At 40.7% G+C, this 21,152-nt stretch overlaps 1 protein-coding gene across 1 annotated transcript in view; it reads right to left on the bottom strand.

Moving 5' to 3' along the window:
• The window catches only part of LOC121382944 (valine--tRNA ligase-like), a 77,161-nt gene extending 56,332 nt beyond the window's left edge, over positions 1-20,829 (bottom strand). The window contains exons 1-4 of the mRNA XM_041512631.1: positions 20,721-20,829; positions 14,227-14,296; positions 8,137-8,243; positions 288-397 (exon numbers count right to left, since the gene is read on the bottom strand). Coding sequence (XP_041368565.1) covers positions 288-397; positions 8,137-8,243; positions 14,227-14,296; positions 20,721-20,810 — 377 coding nt within the window. The 5' untranslated portion in view covers positions 20,811-20,829. The remainder of the gene's footprint in view (positions 1-287; positions 398-8,136; positions 8,244-14,226; positions 14,297-20,720) is intronic.
• Positions 20,830-21,152: the final 323 nt, after the last annotated feature.

Below are 21,152 nucleotides of genomic sequence, written 5' to 3'. Positions count from 1 at the left end.
TATATCTGGAAATGGGTTAATAAACCAAAATCCCTGAAACTAGCTGATCTGATAATAAATGAAAGTATTCTCTGGTGCATATTTGTCTTTTTGTTTTGTTTAACAAGAGCACATTGATTAATTAATCATTGGCCATTGGATGTCAAACATTTGGTAACTTTGACATATAGTCCTAGAGAGGAAACCCGCTACTGTCTCCCATTAGTAGCAAGGGATCTTTTACATGCACAGAGACAAGATAGTACATACCACAGTCTTTGGAATACCGGTCAACTGAATCCTCTTACCATCGCACGAGTGCATCTTGAATGGCACACGTCAAAGCATGGCCCAGATGGAGAGTTCCGGTCACGTTGGGTGGTGGAAGTACCATCACAAAAGGCTCCTCATCGGCATTCTGTAAAGAGCAAAAAACGATTCCAGGATAATAGTTCAAATCAATAAAGGAAAGAAAATGTTTTATTTAATGACGCACTCAACACATTTGAATTACGGTATATGGCATCGGACATATGGTTAAGGACCACACAGATATAGAGAGGGGAAACCCACTGTCGCCACTTCATGGGCTACTTTTTTCGATTAGCAGCAAGGGATATTTTATATGCACTATCCCACAGACAGAATAACACATACCACGGCCTTTGATATACCAGTCATGGTGCACTGGCTGAAGCGAGAAATAGCCCAATTGCCCACTGATGGGGATCGATCCCAAACCGACCGTGCATCAAGCGAATGCTTTACCACTGGGCTACATCCCACCCCTCAAACCAATGAGATCGCTTCCTTAAGTATACCATCTAATATCGAAGGTTGTAGGATTTCAGATTTCAATTTTTCGCTTCCGTAACTTGTGATCATGGGAAACAATTGAAACTCAGGGCTCGACCTTAGCGGTAGCCCGGAGTATTTTGGCTACCGATTTCTCACTTGGGCTACCAGATGTCAAAACACGGTAGTCTGCTGGGCTACTAAATTTTTTGGCACATCCAGTTACTACACAGTCAACAAGATGCTTAAACAACTAAAACAACATGTTTAAATAAAAAAAAAATGATTTGGTTGTTTTCTCGTTTTAATTTCTCTCGTTTTAATTTTTTTTAAATTAAAATTATGTGGATACTAATTTTTACCGAGGGATACCAGCTTTCATAACCTGGTAGCCCGGGGGTCTACCACTGAAAAATGTTAAGGTCAAGGCCTGGAAACTGTTTTTTAAAAATAATTATATACATGTACATTTGTATATTATTTTCATTGAATAGTCAAACTGGATATAATAATCATGGGAAACCAAAATTTAAGTTTTGTGATTTTACTGACACGCTACTGGAAATGGAGAAAACTTGAGTGTTTTCTCTTTTATAGATACATTACCTGTCCTCAAGCAAGTTCATCCCGCCCGGGCCTCCCCGCTTCCTGTTCTCCGTGCGATGCGCTCATGGAAAAAGAAGGAAGTTACAGTCATGTGACCGGAACTAGAGAGCAGTATGCAGTAGAAGAATTTAGGCCATCCCATTGGCTGTTGGGATGTTCGGACCAGACCACTTGCGTGGGGGGGAGGTGCACTTGTTTGAGGACAGGTAATGTATCTATAAAAGAGAAAACACTCAAGTTTTCTCCATTTCTATAGACATTACCTGTCCTCAAACAAGTGCAGCATTCAACAGATGGTGGTGGGTGCCGAGATCCGTAGATGCTTGTGATAACTCCCCAACCGGAAAGAGGCTGACTAGTGGAAGAATAAGGCCAACCTTGGTAAACCCTCCTCCTAGGGATGCCCGTCACAGACCAATGCAGGTGATGTTAGTAACAACAACCAGAATGGTGGCATCCGTCAGCAGTGGCAGGTACGGCTCCTAGAACACATGGACCAGGAGGCGGAAGCCACATCTCATGCTGGTTCTGACAGGGTGGGAAGACGTAGCCACCAGGGATGCAGGTGTTAGGTAACCCTCACGTATTGAAGTGTTATAGTTTTTCAATAACAAGCGACAACCTAATGAGGTGCATCCGTCAGAACATTGAACAAAACAAGACCCCCGAATGTTTTCTGTCTAGTACACCAAAGATCTGTTAGTTCAATAACGACAACCAATAACCACATGCAGTGCAGGGTAAAGGTTATCGAGACAAAAGTTCCGGCACCAGTGCGTGAACTGTGCAAAAGAACAAAAGTCTAAGCAATCCTCACCTGTCGATTCGGTGGACATCTCGGTATGCAGCCCAGAATCAGACAGACATCAACGGCGACGAGGACGGCTTGTATTCAACAGAGTCTGTGCAGCAACAACCGGACCCAGATGATGGAACCCCTCAACGTCTTCTGTGGAGACATCCCTCAGATAATAGTTGGCAAAGATGGAGTCCGTCGCCCAGAAACAGCCAGTGATGATGTGCTGAATGGATGTGTTGCAATGCAGGGACATCGTGGCAGCCAAGGCACGGAGTTCATGCGGATTGGAAGCAGACGGAGCAGGTAAACCCTCCTTCTGATAGGCGGTCAGGATAGAAGACCGGATCCAGGTGGCCACCGTGTTCTTGGTAATATCCCTCAACCGACTCTGGTTACAGGAGAGGAAAAGTCTTTTACGATGTTGTCGAAAAGATCTGGTCCTCTCGATGTACTGGTGCAGGGCTCTAACAGGGCACAACGCCAAGTCCTCAACGTCCGCCGGACCAACGATAGAGGAGAGGGCCTGCACAACATACGAGCGAGGCGCTTGGTCTGGTAACTGATTCTTTGCAATAAAGTTCATGAGTAACCCCAAGTTGACTGCACGCCGATCTCGGTGAAAACGTACCAAATCTACATCAAGAGCATGAAGTTCTGAGACACGAGCAGCCGTGGCGAAACCGAGTAAAAACACCGTCTTCCGTGTCAAATCTTGCAGGGAAGAGGACTCGATCGGCTCATAAGGTGCGGTCGATAACGCTCGTAACACCAAATTCAGGTCCCATCTTGGTGGCCGAAACCGGTGTACTTGATCTTCAAGGCGAAACCCTTTGATCATCTTATGGATCTCAGGAATACCCGATAACTTCGTTCCAGTAGTGACATCACGAACAGTAGCAATGACCGAAACGTACCCAGCGATGGTAGACCCCTTCAATCGTAAAGTGGTCCGCAGATACAGCAAAAAATAAGCAAGACGAGGTATCTGGATCGTCTGAGGTTTGAGTTTTTTCCCAACACACCATCGGTGAAAGCAAAGCCATCTGACGTTGTAAGCCGCAGTAGTAGATGATCTGTGCGCTTTCAAAATGGCCGCTGTAGACTGTGAAGAAAAACCTTTCTTCCTCAAACTCTTGGAGATAAAGTCCACGCGTGCAGTTGGAACAACTGCGGACGTGGATGGTATAGTCTTGACGTGGGATGCAGCAACAGATGATCCCAGTCTGGCAGCGGTAAAGGATGTGGATCGGCAAGACGTATTAGATCTGGATACCACATCCTGGATGGCCACATCGGAGCAATGAGCAACAGGCGACAATGGTACAGCTGAAACCTCTGAAGCACCCTTGGAAGGAGGATTGGTGGAGGAAAAGCGTACGCGTCCATCTGTTCCCAGCTGATGGCCAATGCGTCGAGATCCAGAGCTTCGGAATCCGGCACCGGAGACACGTAAACCCTCAGCTGATGGTTGAATCGTGTGGCGAAAAGATCGATGTTTGGTGTCCAAAGTCTGTCGCACACCCATCGAAACGCTTCCGGATGGAGCATCCACTCCGTCGGCTGTGGAGACGACGGCCGAGACAATGTGTCGGCTAGTACATTGGAAACCCCTGGAATATGACGAGCCCGAAGTTGCAATGGAATTTCGTCGACCAGCTTGTAAAGACGATAAGTCAACTGCAGCAGACTGCTGGAGTGAGTTCCGCCCTGACGATTGATGTAAGCCGCCGCGGTCGTACTGTCTGTGGCCACCATGAGAGAGGCTTCCGTCAACATCTGTCGCCAATGAAGGATAGCGTAGTAGACTGCCAACAACTCTAACAGGTTGATGTGGAGTCCGAGTTCGCCGGGAGACCACAGCCCTGAAGTAGTCTGGTTGCTTAGATGGGCTCCCCAACCTTCCAGTGACGCGTCGACGAATAGGTGATGAGTGGCTATGAAGGCCCGCATAGAGACACCTTCTAAGACGTTCGATCGGAGCTGCCACCACTGCAGGCTGGAGCGTAGATCGTCCGGGAGTGAGATGATCAAGTCCGGATTGTTGAAACGAACAAACGGGTTGAGAAACATCTGCAATCGCCGCAACTGGAGACGACCTCTGAGTGTCAAATCCTGGGCAGACGTGAGGAGACCCAGGAGACTCTGCCAACCGCGGAAGGTCATTGGAGCGGTGAGGGCTATGACAATCATGGTCTGGATCTTCTCCCAACGGTCTAAAGGAACTTGAACGAGGCCCAGGTCGGGTCGAAGCCAAGCGCCTATGAACTGTAGAGACTGCGTGGGAGCCAGTCGAGATTTCTCGATGTTGATAATCCAACCCAGCTGCTTGAGAAAGTCCATGATGAAGGCAACATGTGCAGTCAGCCCTGTCTTGCTGTGACACCTCATCAGGCAATTGTCGAGGTATGGGTAAAAGGATATACCTCTGCGATGCAGGAAGCGTGACATCGGAGTCGTGATTCTGGTGAACAGCCATGGCGCTATGGATATCCCAAAGGGCAGGACTGTCCATTCGTAATGCCGACCCTGTAGCACAAACCGCAGGTAGTGATGGAAATCGGCATGCATCGGAACGTGCAGGTAGGCGTCCTTGAGATCTAGCGAGGCAAGCCAATCCCCCGGTCTGATCACGGCTATGACATCTCGTAACGTTAACATCTTGAAGGTCGGAGGAGGAGACAGGTAGTGGTCGTTGAAGACCGCCAAGTTGTGAATCATTCGCAGCTCTGGAGAATCTTTCTTTGGTACGAGAAAGATGTCCGAGTAAAATCCGGGTGTTAAGTGTACTTCCGAAATGCTGCGAACGGCTCCCTTCTCCACCAGCTTGTTGACGGACTCCTGTAGAACCTTGACTTGCGCAACGGAATGCCGCGGTTCTCGAGGTGAAGTGGTCAATGGAGGGATGGCAGACAATTGCAGACGATACCCTGTCTTCAAGATCGACGTGACAAACGGATCTTGGCAAAGTGTCTGCCAGTTTCACCAATAACGGCGAAGTCGACTTCCGACCATGGATCTTCCGACCGGTGTGGTACACACCGGAAGCGTCAAAACCGAATCGTTGTTCTGGTTCAAAATCAGGGGCGGGCGTAGGTTGAAGCAATCTGAGCAGTCCACGATCTGTTGGCTGGCGTCAACGTCGACCAGGCTTCCCCTGGGTCCGAGCTGGCGGACCGGATGGTCGTCTGACCGGAAACCTTCGAGAAGGTTGACCTCGAAAGGAACCTCTCCAGCGCTTAGATGGTGGTTGTGGTGTGAATGTAGACTTCCGCTTCGTAGATTCCAACGTCGAAATAAGTTGCAACGCTTTGACAGTTGCTGTCGACTGTTGGTCCTTATCATTGGCCTTCACCACCTCAGAAACTTTGCCTGCAAATAGCTTCGTTGCGGACCACGGTTGAGCTAACAGCTCCTTCTTATGCTGGAAATCCAAAGTGGATTTCTTTAAATAAGCCTGGCGACGGTATTGCATTAACATCGAGGACATCGAAGTCACCGAAGACGTCAGGAAAGCTAGCATCTGCGCCGATTGCTGAAACAGCGCGTAGCACCGTGCATCTTTTGCCTGGGTGGCCATCGCCGCAAGGAAAACGTCCAAGTAAGATAACACAAACAAGCAACGTCTCTGGGCAGTATCCATGGCTTGTACTTGTTTGTCCGTCAAATCCACGGTTGACGACTTCCCAAGACGGTGAACATCTTCATCCAAAGATGGAGCTACATCTGTAAAGGCCATGTCAAACACCGGATACATACGGTGACCCCAAGTCGGGAAGGCGACGAAAGACGCTGTGTCTTTAAAAGTGCGGTCTAAATCCGTCACCACCTCGGATACGAGTGTACCGGCTGCCAAGGAACGGATCACCACATCTTCCGGAGGGACATCAGTCGCTATCATCGGTGTAGGTCCCTTCTTGGACGGCGTTGGTGGATGTGGCAAGGACGGCAACATGTCATAGACTGCCGCCAAGCAATCCCTCATATTCATATGGTCAGGAGATTCAGTCTCATCAATGACGGAAACCGCTGTAGGCGCTGCATCTCCAAAGTCTCGAAGCACTCGAGCACAGGCTAATCGATCCGCCGAAACAGAAGTCACTGGTGAACCGGACCGTGGACGGTCCCGTCGAGAACCCTCAATAGAAGGTCTGTGCTGCCGATCCACGGAACCCGTAGGGAGACGTGCAGGTCGTGGGGAACGGCTACGAGCCCGGCTCCGGTCCCGGCTCCGCTGCGCCGAAGATGACTTTGAAGATCGGTGATCCTTGGAGGCCGTGGAACGTCTAACTGATTGAGTCGGCTTGTCAGAGGGCTGCGTAGGAACTGCAGGCCTGTCATCTGAAGTCTTGCGTCCTGGAGCCGCACCCCCCGAAGAGGGGACTTGAACCGGACCTGGTCCCAAACCCGCCGGTTCTGGTAAGGCCGCCATTGACGCCATAGTCTCTTTCAGCATAGTAGGTAGCATCGAACGTAATACATCTGCTATGGAGTCCGCAATTGACGGCGAAGATTCCACTTTCTTGGCTCTCGCCGACAGCACCTTCAAGTAAGCCGCGAACTCGACAGTAGACAGGCCCGAACACAGGTCGCATCTCGAAGAGAGGCTACAAGGAACACGGCAACCCGGACATAATTCATGAGGGTCGCCGCCTGCAGTGAACTTCTTACAGCGTAGGCACGCTCGTACCTGTCGCTGAACATTAACATCTGACATGATAATAAGTTTTCAATCTGTGAAAGAGAAAGAAAAGAATCCATGACACAAACACAAAGCCGGTCAACAAAGACGCCATTTTGCAAATGGCGTCCGACACAACAACCGGCAATATAACAACATTTCATGTAATTAACACTTGGCAAGTCAAGCGAAATACGCGAAACATACGAAAGCTAACGAAAGCTAACGAATAAGGTGAAAAAAAACATTCCACCCAACACAAAGCCAGTCAATACAGACGCCATTTTGCAAATGGCGTCCGACACGACAACCGGCAATATAACAACATTTCATGTAAATAAACGCTTGAAAAGTCAAGCGAATACGCGAAAAGAAACATACGAAAGCTAACGAAGCTAACGAAATTTAAGGTGAAAACATTTCACCCAACACGAATACAAAACCAAAGGTCTTATAAAAAAAAGTTGACTCCAAACAGAGCCAAACAAAAGACGTCCAGACCCTTTAGCGAAGAGAAAAAGAAGGAAGTTACAGTCATGTGACCGGAACTAGAGAGCAGTATGCAGTAGAAGAATTTAGGCCATCCCATTGGCTGTTGGGATGTTCGGACCAGACCACTTGCGTGGGGGGGAGGTGCACTTGTTTGAGGACAGGTAATGTCTATAGAAACAATCGTTTCCATGAAATGTATGTAAGCAGAAATTAATGATGCTATAATGAAAACCTAAAATGTAACCTCATATTATCAAAACAAGTGATACAGATCATGTTTTAATTACTGAAAAAGAAAATCACAGTGATATCCATAATAGAAAAGGTCTGCATTTTTGGTACATATTATAAAATGGACAATAGGTTATATCAAGTTCGAAAGCTGACCACCAAACTTGCTATTTTCAAAATTATGATTTTAAAAATATTCAGAAAAGAAAGCCGTTTTATTGATTTATTCACATAATATAGCTCTTTATCAGTTCTGTAACATGCAGGTCCTCCCAACATTTACACTAAACAAAGAAGGAATAAAGTGTCATAATGGATTCAAATTATGTTGGCAAACTGTTAACATTGTGTTCATAATTGTTGCAAATTGTAAATTGGTGTGATGCGCCATGTTGCTCTTCTGCTGGTTATTAAAACACCAATGATTAAATATGTAATATCACAACGTAGATGTATGTGACCAATGATTAGTTTTCTAAATGTCAAAATGTTGTTCAAGAAGCATTACTATATGTAACATTCACATGTTTTGTAATGTGCTGTGAGATATACGAACCGTGTGTGCAGACTTTGGAGAGAAGAAACCTTGCTTCTCCCACCAGTCATACCAAGCTTCTTCCACATACTGTGGCTTGTAGCCTTGTGGCAGAGGAGCAGAAACATCTGTAACAACAACAAACATCACTAGATATGATAATACAGATAATGAAGAGTGCATGTCCAAAACGCGATATTTGCCAATTTCCAAATTTGAATTTAGCAGTGAAAGGGTATCTTGGTGCAGAGCCCTCAAAAGTACCCGGTCTCCGGTGGCTAATCGCCGCCTGAAACAGCTTTTGCCACTGCCTACTTTTCGAGTAAAATTGTTCATTTGCTGCATTTAATGGATGGTGACTGATTTGCGCTAACAGAGGCCATGAGAATGCATCTCAGAGGTTCGATTTTTCAAATGTTTCTAGGGGAGGGCCCCCAGACCCCCCGTTTTGCCCCCTGCTATCATGCATCACTGTTGTAGCCTGCTACTTCTTAAACTATTGAGGGCGCTGTTGGTGTGGGGGTTTTAAAAACAATATGTAATGATGTTTGTATTAACATTGAGGGCAGACGATGCCTATATTAAGGTCTCTCCCTACATTTTACAAGATAATAAAATTGGTTAAAAGCATCATGTACACAGATGGACACATTAGGAGAGAGAGAGAATGACGTGTCAGCAATTGACAAAGACATTGCTTGCAACTATAAAATGTTGAATCATTTTGAACATCTCAGCATTTTCTTGATTGTCAAAATTTGAGTTCCCAAATAAAAGTGTTTTGTAGTTTAGATTGGAATAGGCAGATAGAAATTGTCAGTCATAGCTTGGACACTTTAGTAAGAAATGTTCAGAATTCTTTCTAATATATAAGTGAAGATGACTGTATTGTGTCTGTTAGAGTCACTAATATATAGGTGAAGATGACTGTATTGTGTCTGTTAGAGTCACTAATATATAGGTGAAGATGACTGTATTGTGTCTGTTAGAGTCACTAATATATAGGTGAAGATGACTGTATTGTGTCTGTTAGGGTCACTAATATATAGGCGAAGATGACTGTATTGTCTGTTAGGGTCACTAATATACAGGCGAAGATGACTGTATTATGTCTGTTAGGGTCACTAATATATAGGCGAAGATGACTGTATTGTGTCTGTTAGGGTCACTAATATATAGGCGAAGATGACTGTATTGTGTCTGTTAGGGTCACTAATATATAGGCAAAGAAGACTATAATATGTCTGTTAGGGTCACTAATATATAGGTGAAGATGACTGTATTGTGTCTGTTAGGGTCACTAATATATAGGCGAAGATGACTGTAATATGTCTGCTAGGGTCACTAATATACAGGCAAAGATGACTGTATTGTGTCTGTTAGGGTCACTAATATACAGGCAAAGATGACTGTATTGTGTCTGTTAGGGTCACTAATATACAGGTGAAGATGACTGTATTATGTCTGTTAGGGTCACTAATATATAGGCGAAGATGACTGTATTATGTCTGTTAGGGTCACTAATATATAGGCGAAGATGACTGTATTATGTCTGTTAGGGTCACTAATATATAGGTGAAGATGACTGTATTGTGTCTGTTAGGGTCACTAATATATAGGCGAAGATGTCTGTAATGTGTCTGTTAGGGTCACTAATATATAGGCAAAGATGACTGTGTGTCTGTTAGGGTCACTAATATATAGGCGAAGATGACTGTATTGTGTCTGTTAGGGTCACTAATATATAGGTGAATATGACTATTATGTCTGTTAGAGTCACTAATATATAGGTGAAGAAGACTATATTATGTCTGTTAGTGTCACTAATATATAGGTGAAGATGACTGTATTATGTCTGTTAGGGTCACTAATATATAGGTGAAGATGACTGTATTGTGTCTGTTAGGGTCACTAATATATAGGTGAAGATGACTGTAATATGTCTGTTAGGGTCATTAATATATAGGTGAAGATGACTGTATTGTGTCTGTTAGGGTCACTAATATATAGGTGAAGATGACTGTATTATGTCTGTTAGGGTCATTAATATATAGGTGAAGATGACTGTAATATGTCTGTTAGGGTCACTAAATGTTTTTTAAAGGAAGGAAGGAAATGTGTTATTCAACAATGCACTCAACACATTTTATGTACGGTTATAAGGCGTCGGATATATGGTTAAGGACCACACAGATACTGAGAGAGGAAACCCGCTGTCACCACTTCATGGAAACTCTTTTCGATTAACAGCAACGGATCTTTTATATGCAACATCCCACAGACAGGGTAGCACATACCATGGCCTTTGATATACCAGTCATGGTGCATTGGCTAGAACGAGAAATAACCCAATGAGCCCACCAACGGGGATCGATCCCACACTGACCGCATCAAACGAATGCTGTACTACTGGGCTACGTCCCGCTCTCAACTCATGGATAAAGAATTTCTGGTGTTGACTGGTATTCCGATGTTAGTACAACTCAGCAACATAATGGTGGAATTTCTCGTGTTGACTGGTATTCCGATGTTAGTACAACTCAGCAACATAATGGTGGAATTTCTCGTGTTGACTGGTATTCCGATGTTAGTACAACTCAGCAACATAATGGTGGAATTTCTCGTGTTGACTGGTATTCTGATGTTAGTACAACTCAGCAACATAATGGTGGAATTTCTCGTGTTGACTGGTATTCCGATGTTAGTACAACTCAGCATTATAATGGTGGAATTTCTCGTGTTGACTGGTATTCCGATGTTAGTACAACTCAGCAACATAATGATGGAATTTCTCGTGTTGACTGGTATTCCGATGTTAGTACAACTCAGCAACATAATGATGGAATTTCTCGTGTTGACTGGTATTCCGATGTTAGTACAACTCAGCAACATAATGATGGAATTTCTCGTGTTGACTGGTATTCCGATGTTAGTACAACTCAGCAACATAATGATGGAATTTCTCGTGTTGACTGGTATTCCGATGTTAGTACAACTCAGCAACATAATGATGGAATTTCTCGTGTTGACTGGTATTCCGATGTTAGTACAACTCAGCAACATAATGATGGAATTTCTCGTGTTGACTGGTATTCCGATGTTAGTACAACTCAGCATTATAATGATGGAATTTCTCGTGTTGACTGGTATTCCGATGTTAGTACAACTCAGCAACATAATGATGGAATTTCTCGTGTTGACTGGTATTCCGATGTTAGTACAACTCAGCAACATAATGATGGAATTTCTCGTGTTGACTGGTATTCCGATGTTAGTACAACTCAGCAACATAATGATGGAATTTCTCGTGTTGACTGGTATTCCGATGTTAGTACAACTCAGCAACATAATGATGGAATTTCTGGTGTTGACTGGTATTCCGATGTTAGTACAACTCAGCAACATAATGGTGGAATTTCTGGTGTTGACTGGTATTCCGATGTTAGTACAACTCAGCAACATAATGGTGGAATTTCTGGTGTTGACTGGTATTCCGATGTTAGTACAACTCAGCAATATAATGATGGAATTTACATTTGAAAAAAGTCTATGACCTTTGAACAGGATCTTAAATCTGTACTTCACATGATATACACTATTTTATGTTGTTAGCAAAATCAAGTTTTTATCAAAATGACGAAAATATATATATCGCCTTTTGGAAATGGAACTCTTCATATGTACTTCCATGCACCGTGGGTCATAGTTTTGTGGTAGAGGCGTAGAAATATCTTAACAGCAAACATATCATTGGAGAATAAATTACAGATATATACTGAACGATTTGTACATATAGTATTTGTTGTGTTAAAGAATTCATTGTGTAATGAAATTATATAGGTAGTGTTAGCCTTGAGCTGTATTATCAGGATTCATGAATTTTATCGATTATTTTTGCACTGTTAATCGTCGACAACGTGAAATTCAATTTGCACATGCATGCATGGTTCGACATGTCCCGTGTAGTATTCGGTCAATTTGTTTTACTTGTCTTACTGACATTGTTGTCAAGTGAACGAAAACGCTTCAAAATTTGTAAAAAAAATAAATGTTTTTTTACATTGTAGCATTTTTAGTATGCCAAGAATACCCAAATAATTTACGCGAACGGGCGATTGGCATGCTTGATGCTGGCATGTCGACAGAAGACGTTGCAAGGCATGTTGGGAGTTCTAGTCGAGCGATACGAAATCTTCGCGTAAGATTTCAAACGACAGGAAGCACCAAGGACTTGCCGCGTCATGGACGTCCGCGTGTTACAACGCGTGATCAAGACCGCTATATCATGAACACGCATTTGCGCAATCGATTCCAAACTGCCACTGCTACTGCTGCTAACACACCTGGGCTTCATAATAACCGAATCAGTGGGCAAACTGTTTGTAATCATCTGCGGGAGAACGGTTTACATGCACGACATCCTTACATCGGATGCGTTTTAACGCAACGTCATCCTCTAAATCGTCTTAATTGGGCACGTGTACACACTCGTTGGATACGGCGACGCTGGAATACCGTTCTTTTTGTCGGATGAATCCAGATTTTCTTTACAACGTGGTGATGGCTGGGTGCACGTCTACCGTAGGAGAAATGAACGCTATGCTGACTGTTGTGTTCTTGAACGAGATCGTTTTGGGGGTGGGGGTTGTGTCATGGTCTGGGCAGCCATTGCCCATGGTTAACGTTCACCACTAGTCATCATTGATGGCAATTTAAATGCTCAATGTTACCTGCGATGCACTGCAGTGGTCAATTCAAGGGGTGGTCATACCCGTTATTAAGTGGGTGTTTCTTTGTTTAACCCCTACCACACTTGGTCAAAATTTCTCCCAGTTTCTGTTAACCTATGGCCATGATTTGTGCACCAAACGATGCATCATGGAACACTCTTTAAACGCATATATAACAATTATTCCACCGGTTTGTTTTCATTAAGTTATGTTCAAGCAAAGTTAGCGGAAGTTTCTTATTTTGTTCAGTATATACTGTGCGTTGTGGATACACTGAATAACATTGTTTTTTGGTGAATGCTGTCCATCCTGAAATTAATGCGATCATATTAATACGAAAAATGCGAGTTCATGTTATTCGCATAAATAATATGACGCATTTATTTTTATGTTTTGTCTATGTGTTCTATGTTATTAAAACAAAACAAAGATTAAAATTCTAATATATTTATAAAACACAACTGTCCACGATAGTCCAGCCAGATGCCAGCCATGTGTGATGATTGCAGGGTCTTTGGTCACCCTGTCAAAAACCGACACGGTCCATCACGTGTCAATGGGTTTTAGCAGCTAATCCTGAAGTAGACCTCTTTTTTTTTGGATCTCACCAAAAACACTAGGGACAAAACAGGTGTGTAGATAGACATTTTAGTGAATTGATCTTAATGAAGGCACCTGTAATTCAGATTTAACCAAAAAGTCGCAGACATATGTTGTTAGGAAAGTAATATTTCAAAGGGAGGCTACTCGCATTAATGTCATGTCGTATCTCAGTCTGCCCACCATCACTCACATTAATTTAGGGACGAGTTACAGTGGATCACATTTATTTTTTGGTAACAATGCAGAACGTCAGGTGAGCACAACACGTATTATAAAATAATTTATTTGCCCAAGGCGGAGTTGAAAACATAGCCAACTGGCTGTAAAACTAATAATCACAAAACGTTCAAGGTTTTTTTTGTTTAATGACACCACTAGAGCACATTAATTAATTAATCATCAGCTAATGGATGTCAAACATTTGGTAATTCTGACTCGTCATCATCAAAGGAAACCCACTACATTTGTCCTAATGCAGCAAGGGATCTTTTAGAAGCAGCACTATCCCAAAGACAGGAATGCACATAGCACAGCCTTCGACCAGTCGTGATGCATTGGATGAATGGGAAAAAAAAACAATCAGTTGAATGGATCCACTGTGGTGGTTCGATCCTGTGATGCAAGCACCTCAAGTGATCAAGTGAGCACTCAACCGACTGAGCTGAATCCAGCCACATAATAACCACAAAGCACACATACTTGCATGTACTCATGCACACACACATGCATTCACATACACACAAACGCATGGCTAATGTGATATAATATAGTTACAAACCTTTCTTGTGCCCAGACTGATAGTCACCATAGCTGACATGCTCAACATCTGCAGAATGCCGAGTGATTTTCTGAAGAGAAAGGAAGGTAACTTGATGAGTTGGCATATTAAATATTAACTAAAGACTTCTGATAAAAATACAACCGGAAGACGTAGAAAGGCTAGTGATGAAACCAGTTTTATGTCACACATCCTAATTTTGAAGGTTGGACCTTTTCTGTTTGACATATAATATAGCATTTTCAGCCATTATAAACACAACCAACAGAAATACATTTGGTTTGCCAAAGCTGACAATTTAAGCAAGTAGTTGTTAGTAATGTGTAATGTAATGACTTCATACTGCCTACAGTCATGTAACTTGGGTCAGTGATTTAACAAACAGGGGGCGGGATGTAGCCCAGTAGTAAAGCATTCGCTTGATGTGTGATCGGTCTGGGATCGATCCCCGTCGGTGGACCCATTGGGCTATTTTTCGTTCCAACTAGTGCACCACGACTGGTATATTAAAGGCCATGGTATGTGTTATCCTGTCTGTGGGATGGTGCATATAAAAGATCCCTTGTTGCTAATCGAAAAGAGTAGCCCATGAAGCGGCAACAGCTGGTTTTCTCTCTCAATATCTGTGTGGTCCTTAACCATATGTCTGACACCATATAACCGTAAATAAAATGTGTTGTTAAATAAAAAATGTCCTTCCTTCGACAAACAAACCTTTAACAGCCCATTGTTTAATCAGTGACACCCCAGCATTGTTTAATCAGTGACACCCGAGTACATTGTTTAATCAGTGACACCCCAGCATTGTTTAATCAGTGACACCCGAGTACACTGTTTAATCAGTGACACCCCAGCATTGTTTAATCAGTGACACCCGAGTACATTGTTTAATCAGTGACACCCCAGCATTGTTTAATCAGTGACACCCGAGTACACTGTTTAATCAGTGACTCCCCAGTACATTGTTTAATCAGTGACTCCCCAGCACTCCCCAACACATTGTTTAATCAGTGACTCCCCAGCACATTGTTTAATCAGTGATATTGGACAATACATAGTGACTCCCCAGAACATTGTTTAATCAGTGATATCAGACAACACATAGTGACTCCCCAGCACATTGTTTAATCAGTGATATCAGACAACAAATAGTGACTCCCCAGCACATTGTTTAATCAGTGATATCAGACAACACATAGTGACTCCCCAGCACATTGTTTAATCAGTGATATCAGACAACAAATAGTGACTCCCCAGCACATTGTTTAATCAGTGATATCAGACAACACATAGTGACTCCCCAGCACATTGTTTAATCAGTGATATCAGACAACAAATAGTGACTCCCCAGCACATTGTTTAATCAGTGATATCAGACAACACATAGTGACTCCCCAGCACATTGTTTAATCAGTGATATCAGACAACACATAGTGACTCCCCAGCACATTGTTTAATCAGTGATATTAGACACCAAATGCATGTAGTGACACCCCAGCACACTGTTTAATCAATATTCGGAGTGCCTCGGCCGGTTTTGATTATGTATTCAGAAAACCTTGGCAACGTAAACGTATTCGTAAGTTCAATCGGAACACCATGGCCATATCCGTCTTTACTTTCCATTGAGTTACAAACGGAACAACTCGTCACTGCCAACGATATCAACAACAACAATCATTGCCTGTGCACGTGCGAGTGTTAAATAGGAATGCTGGTCAATTCGCCCCAAAGCCAAATTGCCAGAGTGTTTGGACAACTCGTCCCAAACTTTACTGTCCGTAAATAATTGGGACAAAATAAAAAATTGATGTCTACAACTTTGGTGTCATTTTATTTATTATTATTGCAGTGAAACTCTGCTATTACCACTGCTTATTAAATGGTTTTACATTGAGTAGATCCTAATATCGGATAAATAATAATCTATTACAATGAACTGTCAAGCCTAATTTAACGACGTTTGTGAGTTTGTCCCTTATTTCCTATGATCAGGCAAGGCTTTTGGACTCTGACTGTGTGCATATTCAACAATATTTAATGCACATTAGCTTAAAATGTTGGTATATTAATTTTTAAAATGGTAAAGATATGAGTTGACTAAACAGTGTGTGTGAGTTGGTTTTGAGGCGAGTTGACCTGCTCCTGTTAAATAATGATAATTATGCCCTTAACTTGTGTTGTATGTTTATTTCTCTAGTGGATGTGGTTATTGTTTATATAGATTGCTGTCAGCTTAGTAATTTTTTTAATTCCTCATCATACGGTCATAAAAGCACCTTATTCATACCAAGACCGAATCTTGGTAAAACATTCCAGATGTTTGATTGTGTGGGTCCCGTGACAGCATAATAATTAGAATTTAATTACAACAGTTTGTTCTGTTTCCTTCTTTTGTGTTGTTATTATTGTTTGTATGATATGATAACATGTTTTAAAGTGCAATTTAAGTAAGTTCTTTTTTAAAATGAATTTCAGTCGCGGGCCATTCAAAAGTTTTACGGGCAAGTCAAAGTGTTGCTGTAAGTGGCCCGATTGGCCAGTCAAAAAATCCCAAGTGCATACCCTCTTAATCATTTGTTAAAAGTGTGTACCGAGAAAAAGTGTTCAACCGTCCAAGGTGTAAATATCATATTTTTGAAATATTAAATACTTACTGAAAAGGAAGTCAGTTAATGAGATCAAAATATTGTAAGATTCCATGTGTAAAATTAAATTTTTAAAGAAAAAACATTGACATGATCAGGGTTGAAAAATAACATTAAAACCATGATTGCCAGCAGGACTAGTTCAAGAAAAATCTTACTGGTCCTTCTCAAATTCAACTAGCCCTCCAGTTATCACATTCAAATTTAACTGCACAGCCAAATTCAAAACTAGAATGTTCTTTCTTGAGTAACAACGATGTGCTCATCGTATATAGTCCGTTTGCTTCAAAAGGAAACCGATGAATTGGCATGTAACTTCATAATGAATAAAGTTAAAATTCATATACAAACATGTTATTAAGTTTTAAACCCATAATAACTCAAATAACACTTTTTGAGAAAAGAAATCAAGTATAAATAAAAATGTGGTTTTTTTTTACAAATTTCCATTAAATTATACATATTAAATCTAATTTTTAAGACAAAATGCTAGAAAAGCCAAGATATGCAGCTTGACTTGCATTGTCTGAAGTAAAAAAAAAAAAAAAAAAAACAAAAAAAAAAAAAAAAAAAAAAAAAAAAAAAAAAACATATGCAGTACAAAGAGAATAAAGGTACAACTGCACATGCTTTAGTATATAAACTAGTCTGGGTGGCAGTCCTCCTTGTGGCGATGTGAGGACAAAATAAAACTGCCGATACAACAGGGGGGGGGGGGTAACATTTCCAGTAAAGGATTTCTTCAAGAGTGGCTGTCCTCCTATAGACGAAGCAAGCACATGTGTGAGTTTAATATTGATATTGTAAATGCTACAGTAGTAGGCTACTAATAAAATAAATATCGACAGAAAAATTCAATCTGTGACAAAAAACAACAATATTTTACCAAAATATATGATGTATCATATTACAAAGCATAAAAACGTACTTATTGTTGATTACAGTAATATTTGGACGGTTATGTCATCATGTAAGTCCTGGTGTCACTTTAGATCTGATCTGTTCTTATTTCATGCAAATCGCTTAAACGTAAAACAATACCGACAACAACAATATAAAATCAATGGTCGCCCAACGGAGTACCTTTGTAAAATTCTTAGTTGCCCGTAGCCGATAAAGGTCGCCATGGGCGACCAGGCGATTGCTAATTTTCAACCCTGCATGATTTAGGCTGTGTACTATTTACATTAGCATTTGTTTTAAATTATTGTCAACTAAAATGTGTTTTACAAATCATGTAAACTTTCTGCAAATGTTTGTTTGTCATATTATTTTGTTTGTTCATATATATTAATAGACCACAATACATTTATAATGTTCATGTATTTATGAATAAACTGATTTGATTTATAAAAAAAATCTATTATCTCACCCACAATGCATATGCGAATCCGCCATGTTTTTTTTAACCAAAATTCCATTTAAAAAATTCAATGCATTCTTGTTTTGCAAAGTAATGTATCGAATGATTATACAGTATTTAAAAAAGTAAGATTAATTAGCCTTTTTCTGCATTCGTCGCAGATCTGTTACCCATTTACTCCGATTTGTGTTTTTTTAACACAATTTCACTTCCGTTACATATTTTCATATATATGGGACATATACATGTAAGTTGAAACAAGAACTCAAGTCAAAATATATAAAATTCGGGTCAGATACTATTCAAAACAATTATTATAAACTCAGAACATATTGTTTATTTAAATCGGGACTTTAAATTAGAAAACTACCTGCTCTGCACACCAAACTTCGAACAACGCAGACAATTTTAAAAAATGTGAATCAGTGCACACAATCTTCATATTGAACTTGGAAGATTCTGTAAACCTAAAATACTAATTGAAAAGATGACTTGTTTTTTTTGTAATTCTCAAGCTGTGAAAGATGAAAAACATTTTATTTTAGACTGCACTATTTAATATTTCAAAGGCAACAACTATTTGATAACATAAAGCTCATTTTCCAACTTCTCTGAATCTTTACTCTAAATAGCAATTTACAATTTATATTTATTTTGTCACACAATAATGGTGACATTGAAATTATTATTAACATGTATTAAAGCCGCACACCCTAGTTCCATCCAGCGAAAATAAATTATAATTTGGTTAATCTACAAACCTGTAACACACTTAGATCACGTTTTTATCAAATGGAGTGAAAAAGCAGGTTTTATATCGATAAATACCATGGGAATCCCCATGTCCCAATTGCTTGAAATAATTTTGAAAGTTAGTATTCTGATGTCAGCACAACAATGCCTACGTCATGACAAATTTCACAGACTTGGGGTGCGTTCGTTTCACCGCTCCTGGACATGTTCCAACTGTTCTGTCCTGGTTGTATCCCCTCTCCAGATATCGTAAGACTTAGCAAAATTATTGGTTTTAAGGGTTTGTAACGTTTTGTATTGAGACACTTACTTGTCTGAACTTTATTGTTACTGAAAATGTTCACTAACTGTGAAGAAAAATCTCACAAATAAACAACAACAAATCGGATGTTGATTGCACGAACCGTGCACGAGAAAACAAACCGAACCAAAATGATAACAGTCACGTGATATACCAACGTCTGTGACATTAAAAATAGATTGGACCTCGCTTGCTTAACGGTTTTTTCTCGACAACACGTTTTGTGAAAAAATGCACAAAATGCATTTGGTGGTTTTACAAACATCAGGATTACCAAAAAGCACTTCAGGTGAATGGAAATGTGTATTCTAAATAATAAAATGTAAGTAAAGTGCAATTTTATTTGTGAAAAATGGGGTTTAATAGCGAAAAACAACGCCGTAATGGTTAACAAATAAACGTAACTAGGGTGTGTCCCTTTAACATTTATTGACGGCTGTATTTCTAAACATAAAATTCTTTTTCCGGCTATGAGTGGGGCAGTAATTTAATTTATTTCCAAGTACAGGGCTAGCTTTGGGTGAGCAAAATTGTCTATTAAACTTACAAAATTGCAGAAATAGGATTTTTTTTTTTTTTAAATGTTAATTATTACATGAAATTATTTCGCAAATTAAAATAAAATTTGCCAATTACTTTCAAAATTTGCAACAGAGCTAGCCCTGCATTTTATTTTTATAAGGCCAAGAGAATGAAAGTTATAGATTTGTGTCTGAACAATTTTAAAAACACATGAGGCTTTTTTTCATTTTTCATTATTCATTATTTTTATTGATCTATTATTTCCATAGTAGATTCAAGTCCAAATGAGGTCGACACATCAAGAGTTCGGCAATTTTCGTCAATATTTGGAATATACTGCTTCCTGCTTGGAGGATTCAATGCTCTACTGGGCTACACTTCAGAATTTATGACGGAGATGGCAGTTTGGGCGCGAAGGACCTTGTAGACATTACCACTGTTGACGATTTGGAACTTGAATTTGTATGATGATCATTAAGTGCATTTTTTTTGCAAATAATGAAAAATTTTCAGCGGTACCTTTCACAGCATGCGGGCGGTGGACACAAATCTATAACTTTCATTCTCAATCTCATGGCCTAATATATTTTTTTATTATATAGTAATTTTATTCCTATAAATATTATAATTTTGTCTCTGTGTGGCCTGTACATTAATATTGTTATTATTAATTGTTGTTGTTGTTGTTATTGATGTTGTTGGTCAGTTGTTGGGGTTTGTTTGTTTTTGTTTTTAATCTGTTTGCTGACACCAGTTTGTTTGGTATTATGCAATAAATTGAATTGAAATGGAACTGGATGGGACTCAGTCTGTATAGGTTGCTTCACCATGTCATAAGCGCTCGTGCTCGCATACGGAATGATTACTTGGAGGTACCCCTATGCACGTTATATGTGTGCTTACTTACTGTTGCACATGTATATGCCCTTGTTTGCACGTGCCATGGCGTATAGTGCTTAAAATACTTAATTCCTGAATGTAAATAATACGCTCTCATGCAACACCAGGAAGCTGACATCTTGTTTTGTTTGTATTGAAAACTGTACCGTTTTACCTAGAGCATTAACTATATTTTGTGTAAGACACTCTTGGCAGAAGGAAGGAAACAGTTAATACATCGGCTACGACTGGTTTACCAAATGCCGTGATATGTGCTGTCCTGACTGTGGGATGGTGCATATAAAATATATCTTGCTACTAATGGAGAAATATAGTGGGTTTCCTCTCTAAGATTATATGTCTGAATTACCAAAATTAATGTTTGACATCCAGTAGCCGATGATTAATAAATCAATGTGCTCTAGTGGTGTCGTTAAACAAAACAAACTTTTCTTGAAAT

The sequence above is a fragment of the Gigantopelta aegis genome, chromosome 10 (genome assembly GCF_016097555.1).
Source record: "Gigantopelta aegis isolate Gae_Host chromosome 10, Gae_host_genome, whole genome shotgun sequence".
NCBI lineage: Eukaryota > Metazoa > Mollusca > Gastropoda > Neomphalida > Peltospiridae > Gigantopelta > Gigantopelta aegis.
The sequence above is the reverse complement of the archived record's forward strand: the minus strand, read 5'-3'. Positions and strand labels throughout refer to the sequence as shown.